At 43.2% G+C, this 26,817-nt stretch overlaps 1 protein-coding gene across 1 annotated transcript in view; it reads left to right on the forward strand.

Annotated features, from left to right (window-relative positions):
* The window catches only part of sptbn5 (spectrin, beta, non-erythrocytic 5), a 169,158-nt gene that overhangs the window by 125,927 nt on the left and 16,414 nt on the right, over positions 1–26,817 (forward strand). Inside the window, exons 55-67 of the mRNA XM_080202967.1 lie at positions 1,358–1,554; positions 5,356–5,560; positions 6,113–6,307; positions 9,587–9,742; positions 11,102–11,319; positions 14,119–14,305; positions 14,826–15,002; positions 15,475–15,579; positions 15,787–16,539; positions 19,173–19,244; positions 20,360–20,446; positions 23,112–23,203; positions 26,319–26,404. Coding sequence (XP_080059093.1) covers positions 1,358–1,554; positions 5,356–5,560; positions 6,113–6,307; positions 9,587–9,742; positions 11,102–11,319; positions 14,119–14,305; positions 14,826–15,002; positions 15,475–15,579; positions 15,787–16,539; positions 19,173–19,244; positions 20,360–20,446; positions 23,112–23,203; positions 26,319–26,404 — 2,530 coding nt within the window. The remainder of the gene's footprint in view (positions 1–1,357; positions 1,555–5,355; positions 5,561–6,112; positions 6,308–9,586; positions 9,743–11,101; positions 11,320–14,118; positions 14,306–14,825; positions 15,003–15,474; positions 15,580–15,786; positions 16,540–19,172; positions 19,245–20,359; positions 20,447–23,111; positions 23,204–26,318; positions 26,405–26,817) is intronic.

The following is a 26,817-nucleotide window of genomic DNA, read 5'->3' on the forward strand; positions in this document are numbered from 1 at the left end:
CAGGGACCCGGGTTCAATTACGGCCTCGGGTAACTGTGTGGAGTTTGCACATTCTCCCCGCATCTGTGTGGGTTTCTTCTGGGTGCTCGGGTTTCCTCCCACAGTCCCAAGATGTGCGGCTTAGGTTGATTGGCCATGCTAAATTGATTCTAATGTCAGGGGGATTAGCAGGGTAAGTATGTGGAGTTAAGGGAATAGGGCCTGGGTGGGATTGTGGTCGGTGCAGACTCGATGGGCCAAATGCCCTCCTACTGCACTGTAGGGATTCTATGATCCTATGGCCCTAGACTCTCCCATAAGGGGAAACAACCTCTCAACATATACCCTGTCAAGCCCCCTGAGAACCCAGTGTGTCTCAATAAAGTCGCCTCTCATTCCAACTCCAGTGATTACAGGCCCAATCCATTTAACCTCTCCTCGTGTGAAAATTCCTCCATATCTGGGATCAACCTAGTGAATCTCTTCTGGACTGCCTGCAATGCCAATATATCTCTTCTTCGATAAGGGGACCAAAACTGTTCACAATATTCCAGTCTAGCAATGAAGAAATACATACTGGAAATCTCCGCCCTCGTCCATGACTGGGATTCTCCAGGGCTGCTGCAGTGAATGGCATTTTGGCTGTATGCCAAATTCTCCACTCTGCTTGTACAGTCTTAGCAAGACTTTCTCTTTTTATATCCCATTCCCTTCAAAATAAAGGTCAACATTCCATTTTCCTTCCTTAGTACATGCTGAACTTGTATGCTAATTGTTTGTGATTTATGCACAAGGATCCCAAATCCCTCTGTACTGCAACTTTCTGCAGTCTTTCTCCATTTAAATAATATTCAGCTCATTTATTCTTCCTGCCAAAGTGTAGAACTTCACATTTTCCTACATTAGTATTTAACTATTAGTAATTGTGAGAATCAGACTTCAGAGGGTAGTCACCAAATAATAACTTGTAGTTAGCTCCATGCATGCGAGTTCATAATGCAGATCCAATTAGTTCTCTCCCTTTCTGATTTTCTGTATTCCCCTGCCATTCACTCGGCACTCTGACAGAGAGCTTACCTGTTGCTTTGCCCCTTTCAATGGCTTGCTGTTTGTTGCACGCTCTTATTATTCTTACCACCAGCTGTGCACAAGCCATTGTGACCCAGACAGTGATTAGTGCGGCAACTAAGTGCTTCCATTATCTGCACAGGTGACAGGAGGAAGGGGAGTTGGTGGTCAGGCCAAAGCTACCATATTGGCAAGGCAAGTCACTAAGACTGCAGCCTGGTTTTTATGATAAATGTGCCTGGTCTGTGTGTCTGTAATAATCTGAATCAGTAAATACTCCACATTAACTATTGATTTTGCTCACTTGCAGCTGTTGGAAGCTGAGTTATGGATGGAGGAGAGGAGACCACAGCTGGAGAGCTCAGATTATGGAAAGGACGAGGAATCCACACAGGTGCTGTTCCAGAAGCTGGACAACATTCAATTGGATCTGGTCGGTTACAAGTCCAGGATGCTCAAACTGAGGGAAACAGGGAATAATCTTTCCGCCATGAGCCATCCTGACAGGTACATCCCAGGAATTCTTTACAAGACCTTACAGTGAAATAGAATTGAGGATACTGTTTTCCTCTTCCCACCTGTCCATAAACAGAAGGTATTTTGAATTTGTTTTTGTTTAGAATAAGCAGTGGCAATCCCTTGACTTTTGTGTGATCCAATTTTACTAATATTCCCACACCAAATACGAGATAGGATTAACTCAGAAGGTTAATTTACATCTAAAACCCATGAGAAGGAATATCTGCAATTCCCCACTCCACATTTAAACTGTAAAAAGAGGGATTGAGGAAAGGAGGTTTTATACTGCTAGGGTCACTGAAAAAGTGAATATTGGGTCACATGAGTTCCAGAGTCCCAAAGGCAGCGTCGAATGAGGAAATCTTTCATATAGACATTCGATGATCGGAGGCTGCAGATCAGAGGTGTAAGGTGTACACTATCAGATGGGGTTGATACCACAAAATAATGCAGGGATGATGTCAGCTCTTTAGGTGATGATACAAAATCTTCCAGCAGAGACAGGTTAGGTGGGCTGATGGTCCTGCTTGGACAGAGCTTGCTTGAGTGTGGCCTGCCAGTTGGCTGTTAAATAGCAGACTGGCTGTACAACTCAGTAATATTAAACTACTCAAAAGGCTGACATCTTAAATCATCTAACCTTTCTTCTCCAATGATTTCAGCAAAGGGTGTTTATACAGTGTCTAGAATTTAGCTTTGTTTTCAGGCCTGATAAGGTCTCAGCTATTATGGATTGAAAGGGGTGTTGTTTGTCTCAATAGACCTTCGGACTCCACTAGCAAGGCTGGCTTATCAAACGCAAATGGAATTCCTGTAGCTCCTTTTGTAATTGGTCTGTATCGCCTCAGATGGTCTGTTAAAAACTCCTTAGGCAGAACAAGCTGTGACATCCCGGAAACTAAAAAAAAAATCATATGTTCTGGTCACTGCTAGTGGATAATTTCCAGAGAGAGAGTCAACCATCTCAATTGTCTTAGTTCAGCAGAAAATTCAAGTTTAATAATAAGAAACAGTAATAAGGATAAAGTTTTAAAATATATTTCTGTTCTGTGCTGGAGAACTGCAACATTAGATTGGTAGTAAAGATTTGATTCAGATACAAGTGTGATGGGATCAAGTAATTATTTACCAAGTTGGTTATTGTAATGTGAATACTAGTGATACTTAGTATAGGTAGGTGGAGTAACTAGTGGAGTACTGCATGTATTAGTGCTGGGACCTCAGCTATTTGGAATCCATATTAATGGTAGTCTGAATTTCTTCTGTCTTTAAAGAAAATGGCCTAGTAGTTATCTAATAGAAATATTTAAAATTATACAAGGTTTAGATGTGAATGGATCCAGAGAGAATATACGGCATGGTGGTACAGTGATTGCATTGCTGCCTCACAGTGCCAGAGACACGGGTTCAACTCCAGCCATGGGTGGCTGTGTGGTGTTTGCATATCTTCCTGCTGCAAAAAATTATTGCAAAGCCAGGAAATTATCCTTAAAGCACTGTGACTTCTGGATAATATCTTCAGTCATCCCATTAACTTGAATGTTTTGTCTGATAACATCAGCATTGAAAATCTAAAAGTTACTATAGCTATGGGTCAAGGTGAAATCACTAGACATAAGACATATTATTTTAAGTAAGACATTAGCCCAGTTGATATGAGGGACTGGTGGAGAGGATGAGCTAACCGTCTGAGTTTTTGGCTGTATTTCAACATTATCCATGCCATTAAGTTCAACCATCAACATTAAATGCACTTCGATCCAAGCTTTGGTCAGAATGTGTGCATGATTTTTCCTGGGTTTACCTGCAGTGAAAATGCAGCTGATATAAATAGGATTGTTAACCTTTTACAAAGTGGGTTTTGATGAAGTTGATGCAGATGAAGAAGTTGTTGGAATCTCACAACGAAGCATTATCAGATGAAGATCTGATGCAATCAGAGTAGATGAAAGCAAGTTTGCTGAGGGGGTGTTGATAATAATGGAGACAGTGAAGAAACAGAAGTAATTTGTCAAATTATATTGAAGCAATTAAGCAAGTTATTTATTTTAGTTGATGACATGTGGTCTATCATTCAAGATATGGACCCCCATAGTAAATCACAGCTCCAGTATTTGCCAATTAATTCATTCAATGTTACACAGCAATCTACAGAGAAAGGAGGAAATTTGCTAAGCCAATTTTCAAGAAAAGTCAATCAACAGGGGACGGCACAATGGTACAGTGGTCAGCGCTGCTGCCTCACAGTGCCAAGGACCTGCCTTCAATTTTCAGCTTGGGTCACTGTCTGTGTGCAGTTTTTCCCTTTGCCTGCATGGGTTTCCTTCAGGTGCTCCGGTTTCCTCCCACAGTCCAAAGGGTTAGGTTTATTGGCCATGCCAAGTTGCCACTTAGTGCCAGGCGAACTAGTCGAATAAAAATGCAGGATTATGGGGATAGAGCCTGGATGGGATTGTAGTTGGTGCAGACTCAATGGGCTAAATTCCCTCCTTCTACACTGTAGGGATTCTATGAACTGCAAGCACCAGTGACTCTCCATCTGCTCTTTCAGTTAATGCTACTGAATCAGATCATGATAAGACTTCCACAGTTAATCTTTAATCTCCACCATACCTAGATGCTACTCAGACAATTTTCATAATATTTTGTTATTTATTTAAGGTCAGAATTTTACGTTGCACAGGTGGGTGCGTACCTGACCCAGAAGCACATGAAATCGAGCTAGAAAACTTTGGGCATGCATCGCCACGTCATCACACGCATGAGCAATATCTCAGTTGGGCGTATGCAGGAGACAGAAGCTTGCCCAATAACAATCAAGCAGGAGTTGTAGCTCATTAAGGGGGTAATTGAACATAATTTTACATACCTGTCTGCTTTTACAGTTGGCAGACAGACTGATTGACCAGGTGGCCATCATGTTTCAGCTTCAACCTCAATCCAGGGCGGAATGAAATGTCGGGGCAGAAATAAAATTTAAAATGTTATCTGGGGACTAAAGTTTGTGTTTGGATGTGCTACCTGGACACTTTTTGCAGTGTTTTTCCATTATCATTGATCTTTTATAGGTCCACAGCTCGCTGAGTCAGCTCTGCATTGGCTGTCTCCCTGAGGGAGCTCATTAGAAATGCCAGCCCACACTCTCAGGACCTGCCCTCTTCCCACCCTCCCTGGCAGAGCTTAGTCTTTTCCAGTCCACGTTTCACACTGGTTGCTCATTAATTGGCAGTTAATCACCAAGTGTGTGCACCCAATGGGAGAAGAATTCAGGCCCAAGTGTTTCTACATTTAATCAATAAATCAAATGGATAAAAACAAGTTTCTAAGCTAAAAATTACAGGAACTTGTTAGGTGTGTTGAATAAGGATTATCTGTATGTGTATCGGAGCCAGTACAGCGTAAATTCATTCGATTGGCTCCTTAAATGAAGAGATTGTCCTAATAAGAGGTTGAGTAAGTTGGGCCTATACTCTTTGGAGTTTAGAAGAATGAGCAGTAATCTGATTGAAACATAAAGACTGTAAAGCAGCTTGTTAGGATAGACACAGAGGTTGTTTCACCTGGTTGGGGAATCTAGAACACAGGAGCACAGTCTCAGAAGAAGAGGTGATTATTTTAAGTTACGTTTAATTGTATTGGATGGTGGAACAGGCTTAACAGGCCTTCTGGTCTACTCCTCCTATTTCTTATGTTCTTATGATGAATGTTGGTGAATTACCAGACTGAATCCGGTACGGTGAGTGCTGGTGTTATTTACCAGATTTCTGGTTGCTCCAATCTCCTTTGCAGGCACATGATTTTGAAGCGGCTGCAGGATGTGGAGACTGAGTATGAGGCGCTCCTGCAGTTAGCAGAAACTCGACAAAAGAAGCTGGTGGACCAATGCCAACTCTATCACTTTGAACGAGAGATACGGGAGATGGTAACATGGCTGTCCAGTAAGCAGCGCCTGGCAGATTCCCAGGACTATGGACAAGATCTGGAAGATGTGGAGGTAAAAAGTGGAGCACTTTCTAATCCTGTTCAGCCCTGATAATAGAACTGCAAACATTTGAGACCACAAAACCATTGATGTTTATAATAGTTCTTACTGAAGATACCAGGGTGGAGGATGGTGACGGTGGTGAGGGGATGGAATAGACAGTGGATAACCTCAAGAAGATTGAAGGGGGAGTTAGGAGAGATGTTTTCTCAGAGAGGGTTGTTGGAACTGGAAATGCTTTCCGAGGGAATAGGATAAGGAAAAGTAATATAAAAGTATGATGAATTAATCTCCAGTCTCTCACTGTGGTGAACACTTTGTGAGCACAAGTGTTAAAAACAATTGATAGTGGTTTTCAATGCAGGGTTCTGGAAGTGGTGTGATGTGAACATAAGGAAGAGCTCTGTTTCTAATGATGATGTCTCTGAGACCTAAATTTTCATAGTTTAACTAGAAGTAAAACAAAGGGCTAGAATTTCAATACAGACTGGTGGATGTCAAGAGGGGTTGTCTGATACCATGCCTTCCCAGATACTGAGCCTTCTGTGTTTCCTTCATCCTCAGCTGTTGCAGAAGAAGTTTGAAAACTTGGAACAGGAGTTAAGTACCCTGGGTCAGCACAAAATGTCCACATTTCATGAGCTGGTGAAGTCACTGAGAAGACAGTCTCACAGCTTCATGACAGAGATTATGGATCAAGCCAATGAGGTGAACCAGCAGTGGGACACACTGCAGCAAGCTGTCAGAAATCGAGCAGAGGTGAGGGGCTGTCGGGTGAGGGATTGGATTAAGAAATTTGAATACATTCCTGTTGGATAGAATGCCCTGATAGTGAGTGTGTTTGCATGGGGGTGTAAGTGTGAATTTAATCTGTCATGGTAAGCGTGCCTGGATGTGAATTCAGACCCTGATAATAAACGTGTCAGGGTATGAGTGTGAGTTCAGTCCCTGTTGTTGGACTGCTTTCCTGCTCTATCTTTTTCATTACTGTACTTTAAACAGTTATTAGTTATAACAACCACAGAATCATATCTTTGTCTTTAACAAGCTCATATTACATAATCCAATATGAATACTCAGTAAATGGTACAACATAATTTTATATGATTCTACTGAGTTCACAATTCTCTATAAGAGTTCAGTTTCCACACTTCACAATTCTAGCCTGGCTGCAGCAAACACTAGCTTACTGAAAGCACTTATACCACCAATTCTACTTCTGATCTCTATCTTGCATGCATCCCAACACATATATAAAAAATTGTGTACTTCAGATAACACAGAGTCAAGAAGATACACTTAAGTTTATCTCAATCTCTCCAAGTGATTCTGTCACCAAGGTTGTTATGGCTCACTTAAACTCTTCAGTCACTTTATTAGTATAAACTGTGACCAAACATTCTCAACCCTTAAAACATGGATGAATGACCTGCTTCACAGAGCATCATTATTCAGCTGATTTGAAAGCTGTTTAAATGTACAGTGTGTTAATCCCACACACTACCTCGAGACGTTAAGATACATGGGTCATGTGAACCCACATCCTACACCAGATAGTAAGTGTCTCTGGATGCGTGTGTGAGAATTTCCCCACATCCACCAGAAAGATTCTCAGTCAGTTATAATTCCCAACACCTGATGTAAACCACTGGTTTTCCTCCAATCCATTCCTTCTAACCTGGAGACAATCCTATTCTGCCAGCCCCAGAGGAAAGTAAAATCAAAATATAGAAATGCACCTTGTTGGATTGGGCCTGGTCTGTGATCCACCTCCCAGAGGGTTGCCCAGTGAGTTACACTTTGTTTCTTCTTCCTGAGATCACTGCTAAAATTGCAGTCGATCCCAATGATATCACTGAGATCCTCCATCCAATAGATAAAGAGGATCCTGCTAGCTTTGGGCAGCTGTATTTGTTGCCTGTTCCATTGAAATGGTTAAAAAGGTGGTTTGTCAGCTCCTGTGAAGATAAGTAACTTGGGAATATTTTATAGTTACCCAGCAACTAGGTTATTCACCAAGCAGTTTAAGTTAAAATTGTCACCATTGGTTGATTATAAGGGGACAATGGGATGCATCAGTCAGAGAGAACTGCAACAAGTTAATCTCATGTCATTGACCTCAATTACTGGCGAGGTTGGGAAGATCTCATTAACCATCTGTATCAAAAGCCCCTCCAAAGCCTCTGGCAAGAGGTACTGAAATTCTGGTCTGCAGTCCCTTTTGATGGTGTATTGGGTGACTACAGTTCCTGGTATGATGTTTGTTACACAAGTGACTTTCACAACCTGAGAACATCCCACAGTACTTGACAACCATTGAAGGGAATTTGAAATGTAGTCGTTCTAGGAAGTGCAACAGCTAATTTGCACACATCAGGATCTCACAAACAACAATGTGATGATGGTCAGATAATCTGTTATGGTGACATTGTTTGAGTGATAAATATTGGCCACCAGGAGAACTTCCCTGCTCCTCTTCGATCTTTTACATTCCTCCAAGGGGGCTGACAAGCACTTGGCTTAATGTCTCATTGAAAGACAGATAATTACATGTTCTCTGCTGAACCAGCCAACTTCAAGTGGATCAAGAGGCAGGGAAATAATCATAAAGTAAAACTGAAAATGCCAGAAACATTTAGTAGAAAGAGATCAGCTTGAATTTATATAGAGTCTCTTAGCACAACCAATTAATTACTTTCCAAAGCATGATCACTTTTGTTTTATGGGCAATCTGCACACAGAAAGATCCCACACAAAGCACGAAAACATCCGTGACTAGTTACTGTGTCTCTGTGGTGTAGATTGAGAGAGAAAACACTGCAAAAACTCTAATCGTGCCATGCATTCAATAAATATAAGAACATAAGAACATAAGAAATAGGAGCAGGAGTAGGCCCTTCGAGCCTGCCCCGCCATTCAATAAGATCATGGCTGATCTGTTGTGGCTCAGTTCCACTTTCCGGCCCTCTCCCCATAACCCTTAATCCCCTCTCTTATCAAAAACCCATCAACCCGCTTCTTGAAAATATTTAGCGAGGCAGCCTCCACCACTTCAACGGGTAGAGAATTCCAGAGATTCACCACCCTTTGAGTGAAGAAGTTCCTCCTCAACTCCGTTCTAAAACACCCCCCGTTTATCTTGAGGCTGTGCCCCCTAGTCCTACTGTCTTTTTTGAGCGGGAAGAGTCTCTCCACCTCTATCCTATCCATCCCATTCATCATCTTATACGTCTCAATGAGATCTCCCCTCATTCTTCTAAACTCCAACGAGTACAAGCCTAGTTTATTCAGCCTCTCCTCATAGCTCAACCCCCTCAACTCCGGTATCAGCCTAGTAAACCTCCTCTGCACTCCCTCCAAGGCCAAAATATTGCCTTACATTGGTGGGACCAACTGACAAAGACTGGAATTATCTAGCCACTCACACACGGCCACTACTGCCAGACAGGATGGAGAATTTGACGCTCAGCCAAATTTCCATTAACTGCAGCAGGACTGGACAATCCTGCTGGTGTGAACAGCTGGAGAATCCCACCCAAACTGTTCAATATCCTTTGAAAAGAAGAGCACCTCCTTTGACAGTGCAACACTCGCTCATTACTGCTGTGGAGTTTCAGCCTGAATCACATGTCCTGAAGTGGGACTTGAACATACGAGCCTCTGAATGGGAGAAATAAATTGGGAAGCCTGTTATTATTGTCAGTCTGTGAAGCACAAATGGACAGAGCATCATGTTCAATTGTGATGCTCTCCATAATGCAGCTTGAAACAGACAGCAGATGGTCACCAGCAAGTTTCAAATGTGAAGGTTGAGAGATGTTTGAGATGCTTGAGAGATGTTAATCTGAGATTGAACCTAATACCAATCAGGTGAGAAAGGGGAGAAATGAATGGAGTCAGGGATGAAATGGCGATTGTAGTCTTTATCCTCTGTTATTCTGCTTGTTCCACAATGGTGAGATGGCAGCTTTTAGTAAGGGATTGGATAATTGGGTGGAAGGGACTGCAATTTTACCTGAGTCTGCATCCTCTCTCCAGAATCTGAAAGCAGCACACCAGGTTCACCGATTTGACTATGATGTGTCTGAACTGAAGGCCTGGGTCCAGGAGAAGGGCAGCACACTGGTTACTGAGGACTATGGCCATGATTTGAATCAGGTGCAGACATTACTATGGCAACATGAAGGTGTGGAGGTAAGCTATGGACTCTGAACACTGCATGTAGTCACTCTTCCCGGATAAGGGGTGAGGGAGAGACACTTTGCTGGTGGGAACCAATGAGCCCATTGAGCCAATGGGGCCACTCTTTTTCAGGTTGTGGTGGGGGGTGCTCTGACAATTGGGGCCACTCCACTAATGAGACTATTCCATCAAGATGGCAACTCTTTGAGGGAGCACCAAACCCAGGGGCCATATTACTATGAGATCCACCCCTTCAAAGGCCTGATTGAAATTCCCAACCAAATCCAGTACCAGTTAGTTTGCAAAGTGTGATTCTACCCAGAAAGGAATGGTAGGAAGTAAATGTCTGTCGTTGAACATATAAATGGAATACAGTTTTTCAATGTAAAATAACTGAGCATGTTAGATAAAGGAAAAGAGAATTGTATTTCTAACTTGCTGAGAACACTTAAGTTTTATGTGGTATAGTAACTAGTGTGGTTAGGAACAGAAAGCTGGAAAGGGACATTGATGCAGTGAGTGTCAGATAGAGGTTAAGTGGGCTTAAGTGTAAAATAACCCACTTTGAAATAGAGAGAGCTAGGTCAGAGTACTTCCTAACTGGTGAGGAACTAAGAACTGGGAATGAGCAGAGGTTTAAAACTCCACGTAGAAAAATCATTAAAAGCTAGTGGAAAGGGGCAATGAATAAACAAAATGTTAATGAAATCATGGATTTCAGCAGGAGGTGATGTCTGTGGGCTTTTTGGAAAAGCTATTAACTTATTCACAGTTGTGAACAACTTATTCAACAGTTGTTAAGGAAGAGTGGCTTCAGTGACTATGGAATGGAGTTTGAGTTGGGTACCAGTGACACTGATTTCAGTTTTCTCAATATTTGCAGGCTTTATTACTGAGCTAGTTATGAATTCACATTGATATATCCCGTGTTAAAGGGATAGATATGCTTTCAGATTGAGACAGATTGTTACTGGGATAGTTAGGATTTCAGGTTTTTTTTAATTCATTCATGGAATATGGGCATTGCTGGCTGAGCTAGCATTTATTGCCCATCCCAGAGGGCATTTAAGAGTCAAGAGTCCAGTCACATGTAGGCCAGACCAAGTAAAGGATATTAGTGAATCAGATGGGTTCTTAGGACAATGGTTTCATGGTCACTATTAGACTTTTAATTCCAGATTTTTATTGAATTCAAATTTCACCATCTGGCATGGTGGAATTCGAATCAGGTTCCCAGAGCATGGGTCTCTGGATTATTAGTCCAGTTACAATACCACTGCCTCCCGTGTAAGACAACTTGTAATGGGATAGTTGTGATGTCAGATTGAGAGTTTCTGAGCTAGTTTGTAGTTTGAATGATTCTTTTTGCAGAGGGAGCTGGGAGCCATAAACAGAGAAGTTGAACGGATTGGAGAAGAAGCCAGGATGTTAGGTTTGATGCATCCACACATCAGGGAGAACCTGCAGACGCGTATGGAGGAAGTGGCAGAGTCCTGGGATAACCTGTGTCGGAAAGCCGGAGAGTACAAGGAGAAGCTGGTCCAGGCTGAACAAATCCAGGCTTATGTCAGCGAGTGCCGTGTTTTCATGTAAGTTGGATGGAACTCAGAGAATGTGGCTCTTCATGTGATGTGATAGATTGTAATGAGAGCTCAAATAGAGGCAAGGAGTAATGCAAACTCTGGTTGGATGAATTCCTGGAAGTGTCGTCATATAACCTGGCACTACCCTGTCCCCCACACTTCACCATTGATTCATCCTCCAAACACACTGCCAACTCAAGGTCAATTTTAAGGTAGCAGACTCATACCCAATTGAATTAATCTTGATTCTTGGTGAAATAAACTTTTTTTTCCATCTACAATATTTTTTAGGAAGTCTGACCTACATGTTCTATTCTGAAACTATGGATAGTGTTGGCAGAGGCTCCAGCACATTTTTCATCGCATGGTTAACCAGGTACCCTCCTGCTCAGACCAAATGGGCTGCATTGTGGCATGGTGGTTAGCACTGCTGCCTCACAGCACCAGGGACCTGGGTTCAGTTCCTAGCTTGGGTCACTATCTGTGTGTAGTTTGCACGTTTTCCCCGTGACTGCATGGGTTTCCTCTCTCAGTCTGAAAGACATGCTGGTTAGGTGAATTGGCTGTGCTAAACTCTCCCTCGGTGTACCGAAACAGGTCCCTGAGTGTGGCAACTAGAGGATTTTCATTGCAGTGTTAATGTAAGCCTATTTGTGATACAAGTAAATAAACTTTACTGTCCAGCCTCCCATCAACAAGTGCTATTCTGGAAGGCTCTGTTTTATTTTTTCAGTCTGAAACTGAATTACAATTTAATTGATCTTTTCCTTGTATTTAATAATTTGCAGATTTTTATATCATTTGCTGTCCCAAACCTTTTTTCTCCATAGCAGTTATCCTCACTTGTGTGCAGTGAGCATGAGCAATGTCCTTGTTGCTGAGCCAGTAGGTTGTAAATTCAAGTTCAGCTCCTCTAGGCTGACACTCACTCCAGTGCTGCACTATCAAAGATGCTATTGATGAGACAAATGGCCTCTTCTCGGGTGACTTTTGTACAGGACAGTCTGGTTTCAATCTTGTCTGGGCATTGTCAATACTGGCTATATTTCCAGCGTTTTGTGCCTTAGTACACTTACCTCAGTGAAGCACCAGCACTTCAGCGTAGGATCTCTCTCAATCTATCCTTCCCCTCTCATGTTTTATCTCTGCTCCCATCTTTCATTTATTGTTCCAGCTCACCTGGAACCTCACCTCAGCTTTCTCTTGATGATAAAATTAACTTGCTGGTATAACCAAAGAATGATTTTTAGAAAGAAATGAAAATGTCCAGCCTAGCTTATGGCATGCAGATCCTACACAAAAGAATGAATTCAGGTCATCCTTTCTTCAGAAAAAAGACAGGATGGCTGACTGGAAAGGAATATAGTTTATTACAGAAAGCAAAGTAAAATTGCTACCATGGTATACACACACACGAGTCCCTTTCTGGGTCTACCATTCAACAGGATTTATGAGTTCCAAATGGACAGGCCACTGCCTGTTACCAGGGGAACTTGTACTCAATGAGCCCCACAGGGAGATCAGCCAGCCATTCCCCATGGGCCTTGTGGGGTTATCACAAAAACTATGCACAATACTCCAGGTGTAGTCTTACTGAGGCCCTGTACAGCTTCATCAAGACTTCCTCACTCTTGCACTCAAATCACCTTGCAATAAGGGCTAATATACATTTCCCTTCCTAATTGCTTATTGCACCAGCATGTTAACCTTCAATGATTTATGAACAAAAACTTCCAGATCCCTTTGGACATCAACACTTTCTCATCTCTCCCCATTTAAGAAATATTCAACAATTCTGTTTTTTCTACCGAAGTGGATAACTTTACACTTATTCACATTATATTCCATCTGCCATGTTCTTGACCATTCAGTAAATCTGTCCAAATCCTCTTGAAGCTGATTTGCATCTTCCTCACAACTCACATTTCCACCAACTTTTGTGTCATCATCAAACTAGTAAATATTACATTTAGTTTCCACATTCAAATCACTGATATAGAATGTGAATATCTGGACCCAAACACTGTGCCCTACGATTCCCCACTAGTCACAGCCTGCCAACCTGAGAACGATCCATTTACCCTTTTCTCTGCTTTCCATCCATTAATAAATCCTCATTACAGGATAGTATGTGCTCAATCCATGTACTCAAATTTTCCTAACTAACCTCTTGCTTACTGATCTTATCAAAAACTTGCTGAAACATCCTCTGAAAGTTCCAACAGGTTTCCCTTTCGTAGATCCATGTTGACTCTCCATTTTTCCAGCATCCCCGTTCTTGTTTCAGATTCCAGCATCTGCAGTGTTTTACTTATTTTATTTGTTTGGTTTCCTTGCCATTTCCCTATTCTCATTATAAATTTTCCATTCTCTGCCTCTTAGACCCACATTTGTCTTTGACAATCTTTTCCTTTTTATATCCTGATAGATATTTTTACAGTCTGTAAGTAATGTGATGGGAAATGTGACATTTAGATGTAAAAGCATGAGGTACCTCTACTGCAGTTGGGTGTGGTGGTGGGATGGATTGGAGACTGAGGTATTTGCCAGAAGCCAAATTAAAGAGATGGGGATGTTAACTGAATGACTGTCCGTCGGGTCAAAAAGTGTGAGGCAACAATAAACACCACAAATAACACTTTGCAACCTATTGATACAGCAATTGAACACAGAGCTCATGTTGAAGCTGCTTCACTCCAGTGAGACCAATGTTCAGAGAACCATCTATCATTATGGGCACCATAACATGAGAATTTCCTTTCTTATCAAATTTAGTGCATGTTCCTGCTTGTTGCTTTAACACAGGGCTTGGGTGAATGAGATGGACACACTGCTCGACACAGAGGAGCAGGCCAGCGTCCTGGGAATGGAACAGTTTTGTAAACGTCATGACGAATACAAACAAGAAATTGACAAGCAAAAAACGAAATACGAAGAGCTGAAAAATACAGGAATGGAGCTGAGGGAGAACACAACAATCATGTCAAAAGAGGTAAAGGAGCCAGAGAGAACAATATTTACCAGATGGTGGGACTGACCTATGAAGAGAGATTGAGTGGGTTAAGATGATATTTCCTGCAGTTCAGAAGAATGAGGAGGGATCTTATAGAAACCTATAAAATTCTAACAAGGTGTATACAGGAAGAATATTCCCGATGGTGGGGATGTCCAGACCCATAGTCTAAGGATAAGGGTAAACCTTTTGGGGCTGAGATGAGGAGAAATTTCTTCACCTAGAAAGTGGTGAGTCTGGCGAATTCACCAGCAGCGAAAGCAGTGGAGGCCAAAACATTGTATGTTTTCAAGAAGGAGTTGGATACAGTTCTTGGGGCAATGGAGGCCAAAGGATATGGGGGAAAGATAGGACTAGGTTATTGAGTTGGATGATCAACCGTGATCATAATGAATGGCAGAGTAGGCTCAAATGGCCAAATAGTCAACTTCTGCTCCTATTATCCATGTTTCTAACCTACTTTTCCATTCCACACACTGAGGATTCTGTACTCCAACAGGTCGACGAGAAGGTGAACGAACTGTCTGAGCAGATGGAACAGGTGTTGATAAAGTGGGAGAAGCAGGAAGAACTGTATGAGAAGGAACTGTGGAAACAGGCACAACTCAGAGAACTTGAACTGATAGCTGCATGGCTGAGCTCCAGGGAAGGGCTTGTAACAAGCAACAACTTTGGGGTAAGAATTAGTTTCAGGCCAACGTTCCTGGATCTTGCTGATTTCCTGGATCACTGCAGGAGACAGCAAACAGATTAGCCAAGGGGTTTGAACTGATGGCTGGTTCCCTTGGACAACAGGACTGACTGCCAATTCCTTTAGTTTATGCTATTAAAAATCAACCTATTCAACTTATCTTCCATCAAACCTGTACAATAGAACTGAGTGGACCAATGTCTAAACCGTGTCCCAACCATGAATTCACAAAGGATTCACCAGAACGGAAAAGATTAAACAATCTGGAGCATTTCCTCTATAAAAAAAGAAAGCTGAGGGAAGGCCTAATAAAGGGCTTTAAAATTATGAAGGTTGGTTGGTCGACATGGATAAACAGGTGGATTTGGCCAATGCTGCAGCCCTTAGAGCTCACAGTTAACTAGAGTATTAACTAAGCCTTCTTTCTGTAGCACTGACTTTAGTTTCTCTCTCTCAGGACTCTGTTGGTGAAGTGGAAGATCTAATCAAGAAGCATGAAGACTTTGAGAAGATGATAGCAAGTCAGGATGAGAAGATTGGCCAACTGGAAAATATGATAAAGGTCAGACATGGAGCACTGCTTCAACCCAGATCTCCACCTTGCCTTCATAACAGTCAGAATGATCAAGAAATCTGTTATTAACAAGATGCTGAATATACAAGAATACCAGGAACTATTATTACTCTCCTTGTGTGTAATTTCAGATAGTTGTTTTGACCATAACAGATGAGATTGTGTAATTTCAGACTGTTCTTTGACTGATTTCAGGGAGGATTCCGCCCAGAGTTGAATGCTAAGGAAAAAGAACGCAAAGTGACTCGAGTTCCCTCCCTGAAAAGAAAAGCAGCAATCAAAAAGCCAGCACCTTTGAGGACGCTTGGAAGGACCAATTCAGACATTGAGAGGTTACCAAAATCCTGGTCGAAAGAGGTTGTTGTGAGTCCTGCCCCGAGGACCCCCTCATCCTCTGACCTATTCTCCCCAATCAGAAGGACTGCGAGCCCCCAGAGAGATGCTGTTGCTGTCACTGGCCTGAAGCACGATGAAGGGGACAGAAGAGGGTCACTTGTCCAGTCACCTTTGTCACCAGAATCTTTCAATCTTCACAATTATGAAGTAGGAAGTCCAGCAAGGAGGCTTTCAAATCCAATCCGATCCAAACCGCTTTCCAGGTTTTCAAATGACGATCGGTCCATGAAGGTACAAGATTTAACCTCACTTACTCGAGACAGCATCAGCATCGAGACACCCGCTAAGTCACAATCTATGTCCCAAAGTCCTCCAAACAATTCTTCTTCAACCCATGCTGAAAGCACCTTAGATTCATCCCAGGGTGACCTCCTCACAGCTCAGCCAGAACTAATCACAACATCAACTGAAAACTGTTCAGTAGACTCTGTGTCCAGCCCAGTGGAGAAGCTGGGATCCAATTCATCAAGGATTGCACATTCTCTAACAACCAGTGGGGTTCAGCTCAGCGCTCAGCCACCAAACTCTACAGGCACACCAAAAAGTGAAAAGGTAGGAACACAGTTAGCTGCAGCAGCATTCCCAAATTTCTTCAGCAAATAAATTTGATACTTGATATTAACTTTCTAAATCTCTCTGCATCTCTCCCCTGCTTTATCACTCGCGCTCACTCTGTTTCCCAGGGGGGGTTTTATTTGGGCAGTAATCCAGTGCATCAGATAGATTGCCTGCCTTTTATAGAATCCACCTGATTTTCATTTCATTTATTTGGATTATAATCTATCCTCATATTTCTGTATCTAAGTCTCCACGTCTCCCTCTGGTCTGCATGAGCCTCTCTTTGTCTCATCCTTCTCTCTCTCTCTCACCTTGCTCATACTTGTACTTTCTGATTTATTCCTTCATTCCTACATTTTCTTTTCCCCTATTACATTCCATTTCTCTACCCCTGTCTTTTCTCTATCTGTCCATTGTTTCCCTTTCAGTGTGGCTCACTTGGTAGCACTTTTGCTTCCAAGTCAGTAGTTCGTGGTTTCAAGTCCCACTTCAGAGACTTGAGCATAAATTCCCTAGAATTAGGATTTGTGAGGCTTAATATATGGGGCTGTGTAACTAACACCTCTCATATTAATGATGTTAGGGAACACATGACTAAGTTGAGGGGGAGAATATTCATGGCTTCAGCAGTATAACATCTAGTCATGGGTACACAATATAGTTATATATAATAAAGCAGTTATTGTTTGGGCATACCAAAAATGTCTCAGTAATTAGTATAAGGCTAGACCAATCAACATACAATATGGAGGCAGCAGTGATGGACCCCAAAACACCGAAAATTCAACTTTAAGGAAGATTAAATGTCAGATCTGTAAAAGTGGCATCAAAACTGCAGAACTCTATAAGACACTGATGAAGAATTCCAAAGTTGCTCCAGGAGACAGGACAAATGAACTTTCAAAGTCATTCAGGACTGCACCACAGTACATGTAAAGAAAATCCCAATCCAGCAATTGTAGACTTTGAGTCAGTGAGCCAAGCAAAGATCATAGAACTTTTTAAGAACAGACACAAACAATTTGTGCTGCATCAGGATTATAGCCTGATTTGGGCGTAACCCAATTATTAGGCTACAAAATAAGTATGAACATCTATTTCAAGTGAATAAACTTTTTTGAAATATTGTTGGGCCTATATTTCAGAGCAGATTACTGTTCCCTACATCTAAGTGTAGAGAATAGCCTTGATAAGACAAACATCTCCATCAATTAGATTAAACATGTAACTTAGGGATGAATGTGAATCATCTTTGAGATGTGCGGATTAGGTTGATTAGCCATAGTAAATTACCCCTTAGTGTCAGGGGCATTAGCTAGGGTAAATAAGTGGGATTATGGGATAGGGCCTGGGTGGGATTGTGGCCAGTGCAGACTCGATGGACCAAATGGCCACCTTCAGCACTGTAGAAATTCTATGATCCTAAAACGGTGGGCAATCCTAAAATAAGGTCAAACTTGATTTTAAAAGAGCACTGGTCAGGCAGCACTGAGCAAACCAGATCCCTAGCAAGGGCAGGTTACAGTAACTGCAGCCCAGGCCCACGATTGGCACCATTACACATAGTGACCACGAGGCACCACGGACAAGAACGAAAAGTGGCTGCAAAAATTCGGCAGGAAGTGGTGATTGAAATAACTTAAAGCAAAGCAGTTTTCAACAGTTTTGCAGCATTTGAGTAATAAGTATCCTCTAGTGAGAGACAGTGATTACATTCGTCTGGGTGAGAGGAAGAACGGCATGGAAAGCTTCAAATACTGGAAATCCTGATACTCTGACAAGCCCTGCTTGACAGAGATCATAATGTCATCACCCCCCACAATCATGATGGCATGTTTCCCAAACAAGCAAATCCCCCCCCATCCAACACAGATTGCTGGCATCAGAGCCCTCCCAGTAGATCCTCCATCAGGCCCAGCCCCCTTTGGTCTCCACCCCCTTCAATGCCCCGCACCCATCCACTTTTGGTCCTGTCAAGTCAGGCCCTGCCCCTCTTGGCAGTGCCAAAACTAGACATGAAATCAAGCCAAACCTCTTCTACACGAGAAGAAAATGAACTTACTGATGAAGCAGATCTGCTCAATTTTGAGGGAAAACATTGATCAGGTAGTTTCCTCACAACTTCCCATCTTACCCAAAGAAATACCTCCAAGCAGATTCTTTCCACCATTTTCTTCTTTCTTTCAATGTTCCTGCTAATAGTTCCAGTCCTCTTATGTGCTTGGCCGATAGATTGCATTCTTACATTTCTGATTGTAATGTAAGCACCACACTCTCATGAGTAGCACTCTTTCCTCTGAGTCAGAGGGAGAGCTGCACCATCAGAGGTACCGCCTCTCAGATTGGATATGAAGCTGTAGTCCTATCTGCCTCTTGAGGCAGATGTAAAAGAAGTCAAGCCAATATTCAAAGAGGAGAATGGGGAGTTATTCCCCATGTCTGCCCCAAAATCTATTCCTCGTTGAACATCAGTAAAACCAATTATTTGCTTATGAACATATTGCTATATGAGACATTTCCCTCATACCACCAGTGACAACGTTTCAAAAGTATTTTATTACACATAAAATATTTTAGGACATTAGTGGTGAAAGGTGCTATATAAATGGAAATTCTTTCTTTCTTAGGTTACTACAGGATATCAGACAATGGAGGGAACCCTTGACCGAAAGCACAAACTGCAACCTGGAGGCACTAAGGTAGAAATTGATGGGAAGGAGGGAAGGGAAAGGGGGAGAATTATTTTCTAAAGTTTCACTTGGACTCATGGTAAGGTAATATGCAGCCAACCTTTTTAAGTTTTATTTATTATTATCACAAGTAGGCTTACATTAACACTGCAGTGAAGTTACAGTGAAAATCCCTTGTTGCCCACACTCCAGTGCCTGTTCAGGTACACTGAGGGAGAATTTAACATGGTCAATGCACCTAATCGGCCTTTGGACTGTGGGACTGAGTGCTCAGAGGAAACCCACGCAGACCCAGGGAGAACATGTAAACTCCGCACAAACAATAACCCAAGCCAGGAATTGAACATTGGTCCCTGGTGCTGTGAGGTCCCTGGTGCTGTGAACCACTGTGCCATCCCTTGACATTCCTTCTGAATGTAAATGCTGGATAAATACTTGTCAGTTTGGGCTGTGCCTTTTGGGAGCTGGGCTGAGACTCAGCCTAGCGTGTTGGACACATGAAGCCACCAGTCCAAGGTACACGGAATTGAGAGGACAGTGAGAAATGTCCATAATGTCTGTTGCTGGTTTGTTAAATTTGAGATTTCCCAGTCTAGTATAATTGCCTCAGTAGCTCCTTGTTTAAACTGTTAGGAAGCCTGCAGTCTTTTCTCTTCAGCGATCCTGCTGTTGGACTGTAGACAGAAAATGGTGGACAATGATGGATGAGTTAGAAGGATATTGTTGAGTGGAAATGTGAACCTCTACTGATCTGTCCCTGTGTGAGGTACAAAGGCAGGCCAAAGGGTCAGGAGGCAATACCCGCAACTTATCTTGTTTTCTTCTGTGAGACATGGAGTAACAGCCTTGCCTCTGATTTAGAAGGTTCAATTCCCAGTCCAGAATCTTCACGTGATCCATACTGACAATCCAGTGCAATGCTGAGGGAGCGATACCTTTTGAATGAGAAATTAAGCCAAAGTCCTGACTGCAAAAGTACTCCCTAATTTTTTTTTGTGTTTTTTTGTATGTAAAACTTCGAAAGTATTTAAATAGTTATTAAGCTGTTTAGAACACACTGAAATACTATTCAAATTCAAATTCAAATTTGTTCTTTTTACTCCTAACTTTAATTCCATATTTAGACCGACTCCAAAGCCTGGGTCACCTACTTCGTAATTCTGGAGGGACAAGCTCTCCGTTTCTACAAAAACCAGAGTGATACATTTATGGTAAGTCGCCATCTCCTGGCACCCAAAACAGAGAATCAAGGCCTCTCGAAGAGAGTAGATTTTGCCCAGTTCAAAACTGATCTCATTATCAGTGTTGCATAAAAACTGGAAGCAGGAGTCGGTCATTTGACCCTTCAAGCCTGCTCCGCCTTCATTTTCATCATGGCTGATCATCAAAGGAAATCTGCCATCCCTATCCAAACTCTGGAACACTTCCCCTCAGTGAGTTATTGTCTGTGGAACTGTACCTCAGTGAGAGTCAGTGTCAATGGAACTGTACCCCAGTGAGAGTTAGTGTCAATGGAACTGTACCCCAGTGAGAGTTAGTGTCAATGGAACTGTACCCCAGTGAGAGACAGTGTCAATGGAACTGTACCCCAGTGAGAGTCAGTGTCAATGGAACTGTACCCCAGTGAGAGTCAGTGTCAATGGAACTGTACCCCAGTGAGAGACAGTGTCAATGGAACTGTACCCCAGTGAGAGTCAGTGTCTTTGGAACTGTACCCCAGTGAGAGACAGTGTCAATGGAACTGTACCCCAGTGAGAGTCAGTGTCTTTGGAACTGTACCCCAGTGAGAGACAGTGTCAATGGAACTGTACCCCAGTGAGAGACAGTGTCAATGGAACTGTACCCCAGTGAGAGTCAGTGTCTTTGGAACTGTACCCCAGTGAGAGACAGTGTCAATGGAACTGTACCCCAGTGAGAGTCAGTGTCTTTGGAACTGCACCCCAGTGAGAGTCAGTGTCAATGGAACTGTACCCCAGTGAGAGTCAGTGTCAATGGACCTGTACCCCAGTGAGAGTCAGTGTCAGTGGAACTGTACCCCCAGTGAGAGTCAGTGTCTGTGGACCTGTACCCCAGTGAGAGTCAGTGTCTGTGGAACTGTACCCCCAGTGAGAGTCAGTGTCTGTGGAACTGTACCCCCAGTGAGAGTCAGTGTCTGTGGAACTGTACCCCCAGTGAGAGTCAGTGTCTGTGGAACTGTACCCCCAGTGAGAGTCAGTGTCTGTGGAACTGTACCCCCAGTGAGAGTCAGTGTCTGTGGAACTGTACCCCCAGTGAGAGTCAGTGTCTGTGGAACTGTACCCCCAGTGAGAGTCAGTGTCTGTGGAACTGTACCCCCAGTGAGAGTCAGTGTCTGTGGAACTGTACCCCCAGTGAGAGTCAGTGTCTGTGGAACTGTACCCCCAGTGAGAGTCAGTGTCTGTGGAACTGTACCCCCAGTGAGAGTCAGTGTCTGTGGAACTGTACCCCCAGTGAGAGGCAGTGTCTGTGGAACTGTACCCCCAGTGAGAGGCAGTGTCTGTGGAACTGTACCCCCAGTGAGAGGCAGTGTCTGTGGAACTGTACCCCCAGTGAGAGGCAGTGTCTGTGGAACTGTACCCCCAGTGAGAGGCAGTGTCTGTGGAACTGTACCCCCAGTGAGAGGCAGTGTCTGTGGAACTGTACCCCCAGTGAGAGGCAGTGTCTGTGGAACTGTACCCCCAGTGAGAGGCAGTGTCTGTGGAACTGTACCCCCAGTGAGAGTCAATGCCTTCTGGGGAGCAGACTTGAACAAAAGACAGCATCCCACTTATTCAGTATGTTTGCCCATGTGGGCACGCTATGACTTTTAAGCACCTGCCCTCTGAGCTATGTTGTAACCTGCCCTCTCTAAACAATCACTATCTAAACTATATGTCACATTGTTTCCCTTTAAGTAACCTTGTCAAAGTTCTTCCATCTGTAACCACACCCTGTCTAACTTGTGTGTATTCTCCAGTCCCTTTTTAGGCGTTTTTTCTCTATGTGAACCCTGTTCTCATAAATACCCATCTGAGTGTCAGTTGTAATTTAACTGGCAGCACTCTGGTCTCTGACAAGGTTCCAGATTCATGTACCACTCCAGCATTAAGTACAAATTTATTTATTGGTGTCAAAAGTTGGCTTACATTAACACTGCAATGATGTTACAGTGAAAATCCCCTAGTTGCCACACACTGTCACCTGTTTGAGTATACTGAGGGAGAATTTAGCATGGCCAGCACATCTCTTGGATTGTTGGAAGAAACTGAAGCACCCAGAGGAAACCCACGCAGACATGGGCAGAATGTGCAGACTCCGCACAGACAATGATCCAAGCCAGGAATCAAACCCAGGTCCCTGGCACTGTAAGGCAGCAGTGCTGACCAATGTGCCACTGTGTTGCCACAAAAATCAAGGTAGACACTCCAGTGTATTAGTGAGGGCGTGCTGCACTGTCACATCTTTCAGATGAGATGTTAAACTGAAGCCCCATCTGCCAATTTAGTCGGAGCTGAATGATCCCATGTCACTGCTAGGGGAGTTATTCCTGGTCTGGTGTCCAATATTTATCCTTCAATTAACATTATTCTTTGTGGGAACTTACTTTGTGCCAATTAGCAGCTGCTTTTAACAGTGATTACACATTAAAAGTACATCATTGGCGATAAAGCACTTTGAAATGTCCAGTGGTTGTGAAAAACACAAAGTAAATGCAAGTCTTTCTTTGTAAGCTTTGACTGCTGCCCAGTCCCCTTTAAGAACTCCCTATCTGTTTTGTTTCATTTCCTTTAAACACCCAAGGACTAGACTCTGTCTATTGACCTGTTCTCTCTGATCACTCCCTGATGAAGCATTGTGTGTTCCCCTTGCTCTCTGTAGGATTCCCCGTGCTCTCCATCTCTCACTGTCGCCGATGCCAGATGTGAGGAACTTGCTAACTACAGCAAGAAGAAACACACTTTCCGCTTACGGTACGTGACATCAGCTGAACAAAGAGAACCAAGCTTCACTGGGTGTGGGAGGACGTCCCACAGTGTGTCCGTCAGTGAACACTGCAGAGAGGATAAAATCTGCTTCTAACTCTCTCACTACTCATTGTACCAACATACATCAACCACTGGGAGTACAAACTCAGTAAGAAGTCTCACAACACCAGGTTAAAGTCCAACAGGTTTATTTGGTAGTAAACGCCACTAGCTTTCAGTGTTTGCCCCTTTGTCAGGTCACCTGATGAAGGGGCAAACCCCAAAAGCTAGTGGTGTTTACTACCAAATAAACTGGTTGGACTTTAATGTGGTGTTAAGACTTCTTACTGTGTCTACCGAAGTCCAACACCGGCATCTCCACATCATGATTACAAACTGAACTAGAGAGTCACTGGACTTCTACCCTCGTTCAAGCCAAGGAGAAGATGTTAATGAGGAGTTCACAGTGTGTTCATCTGCTACTGAAATCTCAGCCATAGCTTTGTTACCCCTAGATCTAATTATTCAAATGCACTTCTGACTGGCTTCATAGGTTCTGCTGTCTAGGTTTGAGGTGATCCAAACCTCTGTGTCTGTGTCCGATTTCACACCAAGTCCCATTCATTTATTCCCCCCTGTGCTCACTGACCTACATTGGCTCCATCAAATTTAACATGTTTATTCTGGTGTTTATGCATTTTACAGTAAGAAGTCTCTCAACACCAGGTTAAAGTCCAACAGGTTTATTTGATAGCACAAGCTGCTAGCTTTCGGTGCGCTGCCTCTTCATCAAGTGAATGGGATTTCAGTTCACAAACAGGGCATATAAAGACACAAACTCAATTTACAAAATAATGGTTGGAATGTGAGTCTTTACAGCTAATCAAGTCTTAAAGATACAGACAATGTGAGTGGAGAGAGAGTTAAGCATAGTTAAAAAGATCTGTATTGTCTCCAGTCAGTACAGTTAGTGAGATTTTGCAAGCCCAGGCAAGTCATGGGGGTTACAGATAGTGTGACGTGAACCCAAGATCCTGGTTGAGGCCGTCCTCATCTGTGCGGAACTTGGCTATCAGTCTCTGCTCAGCGACTCTGCAACAAGGCCAACACAACTGGCCATCCCATCGTATCGGGCAATGGGACCCTGTGCAAGAACCTCTCCAGCTATGTCGAGGGCATCCTGAAATCCATTGTATAAGGAACCCCCAGTTTTTGTCGTGACACTACAGACTTCCTACAGAAACTCAGCACACATGGGGCAGTTGAACCAGGAGCATTCCTCGTCACAATGGATGTCTCGGCACTCTACACCGGCATCCCCCACAACAATGGCATTGCTGCAACTGCCTCCGTACTCAACGCTGACAACTTCCAATCTCCAGATGCAATTTTACAACTCATCTGCTTCATCCTGGACCACAATGTCTTCACCTTCAACAACCAGTTTTTCATCCAGACACACGGAACAGCCATGGGGACCAAATTTGCATCACAATATGCCAACATCTTCATGCACAGGTTCGAACAAGACCTCTTCACTGCACAGGACATTCAACCGATGCTATACACTAGATACATCAATGACATTTTCTTCCTTTGAACTCATGGTGAACAATCACTGAAACAACTATATGATGACATCAACAAGTTCCATCCCATCATCAGACTACTCTCCGGAATCAGTTGCAATCTTGGACACATGCATCCCCATCAAGGATGGTCACCTCAGCATTTCACTGTACCACAAGCCCACAGATAACCTCACGATGCTCCACTTCTTCAGCTTCTATCCTAAGCACATTAAAGAAGCCATTCCCTGTAGACAAGCCCTCCTTTTACACAGGATCTGCTCAGATGAGGAGGATCACAACAGACAACTCCAGACATTGAAAGATGCCTTCATAAAAACAGGATATGGCGCTCGGCTCATCAGTCGGCAGTTCCAATGCGCCACAGTGAAAAACTGCACCGATGTCCTCAGAAGACAAACATGGGACACGGACAGAATACTCTTCGTTGTTCAGTACTTCCCGGAGCCGAGAAGCTACGACATCTTCACCGGAGCCTTCAACATGTCATTGAAGACAAACATCTCGCTAAGGCCATCCCCAAACCCCCACTTCTTGCCTTCAAACAATCGTACAACCTCAAATAGACCATTGTCCTGCAGCAAATTACCAGCCTTCAGGAAAACAGTGACCACAACACATACAACCCTGCCACAGCAACCTCTGCAAGACGTACCAGATCATTGACATGGATGCCATCATCTCACGTGAAAATACCATACATCAGGTACACGATACATACTCTTGCAGCCAATGTTGTCTACTTGATACACTGCAGGAAAGGATGTCCCAAGGCATGGTACATTGGGGAGATCATCCAGACGCTACAAGAACGGATGAATGAACAGTGCTCAACAATCACCAGGCAAGGTTGTTCTCTTCCTGTTGGGGAACACTTCAGTGGTCACGGGCATTCGGCCTCTGATCTTCGGGTAAGCGTTCTCCAAGGCGGCCTTCACAACACATGACAACGCAGAGCCGCTGAGCAGAGACTGATAGCCAAGTTCCACACACATGAGGACGGCCTCAACCGGGATCTTGGGTTCATGTTGCACTATCTGTAATCCCCACGACTTGCCTGGGCTTGCAAAATCTCACTAACTGTACCGGCTGGAGACAATACACATCTCTTTCTCTCTCCACTCACATTGTCTGTATCTTTAAGACTTGATTACCTGTAAGGACTCATATTCCAACCATTATTTTGTAAATTGAGTTTGTGTCTTTATATGCTCTGTTTGTGAACTGAAATCCCATTCACTTGATGAAGGGGCAGCGCTCTGAAAGCTAGTGGCTTGTGCTACCAAATAAACCTGTTGGACTTTAACCCGGTGTTGTGAGACTTCTTACTGTGTTTACCCAAGTCCTACGCTGGCATCTCCGCATCATGTTTATGCATATACCCAGTGAGGGTATAGTCTCATAGTAGTGGTAAGTAGTGTGATAATATACCCTCACTGTATGTGGGACAGTCTGTACATATACCTCCACCTTGATGTGTTTGTTGTGTGAGGTTCTGCAGTAAACAATCTGAATGGAATGTATTTCTCTAGGCTCAGTGATGAGGCTGAATATCTCTTCTCTGCTCCGTCGGGCAAACTGATGGATGAGTGGATCCAGAAGATCAGGAACAATGCAGGTAACTGAGTTTGGGTGGGTGGCCCTCAGCTCTCACCGTGTTCAGTGGCTTCTTTGTCTCTTTCTCAATTAAGATGCTTCTTAAAAGATACCTCTTTTACCCATCCTAAAATTTTCTTTTGGGAATCGGTGTCTGATTATACTCCTTTGCCTTGGGAAGTCTTTTACTAATTAAAGGAACTTCTATAAATGCAATTTGTTGTTAGCTGTAAGGGTCTCACTTTACCTAATTTCAGAATGACAAGCCCACAGCTATTTGCAACTATTAAATCCCTTTGAAACATCCCAAAGTGTTTTTCAGAAATGAATCTGACAGTAGTGGAAGAGTGTGAGGATTGATAACCAACAGGATAGGTGTAGAGGAGGGGGCAAACTGGCCAGAGTAAAGAAGCTCCACTTTTAGATTTCATGGCA

This window comes from Carcharhinus amblyrhynchos, chromosome 14, assembly GCF_965287045.1.
Source record: "Carcharhinus amblyrhynchos chromosome 14, sCarAmb.v2.hapA, whole genome shotgun sequence".
NCBI lineage: Eukaryota > Metazoa > Chordata > Chondrichthyes > Carcharhiniformes > Carcharhinidae > Carcharhinus > Carcharhinus amblyrhynchos.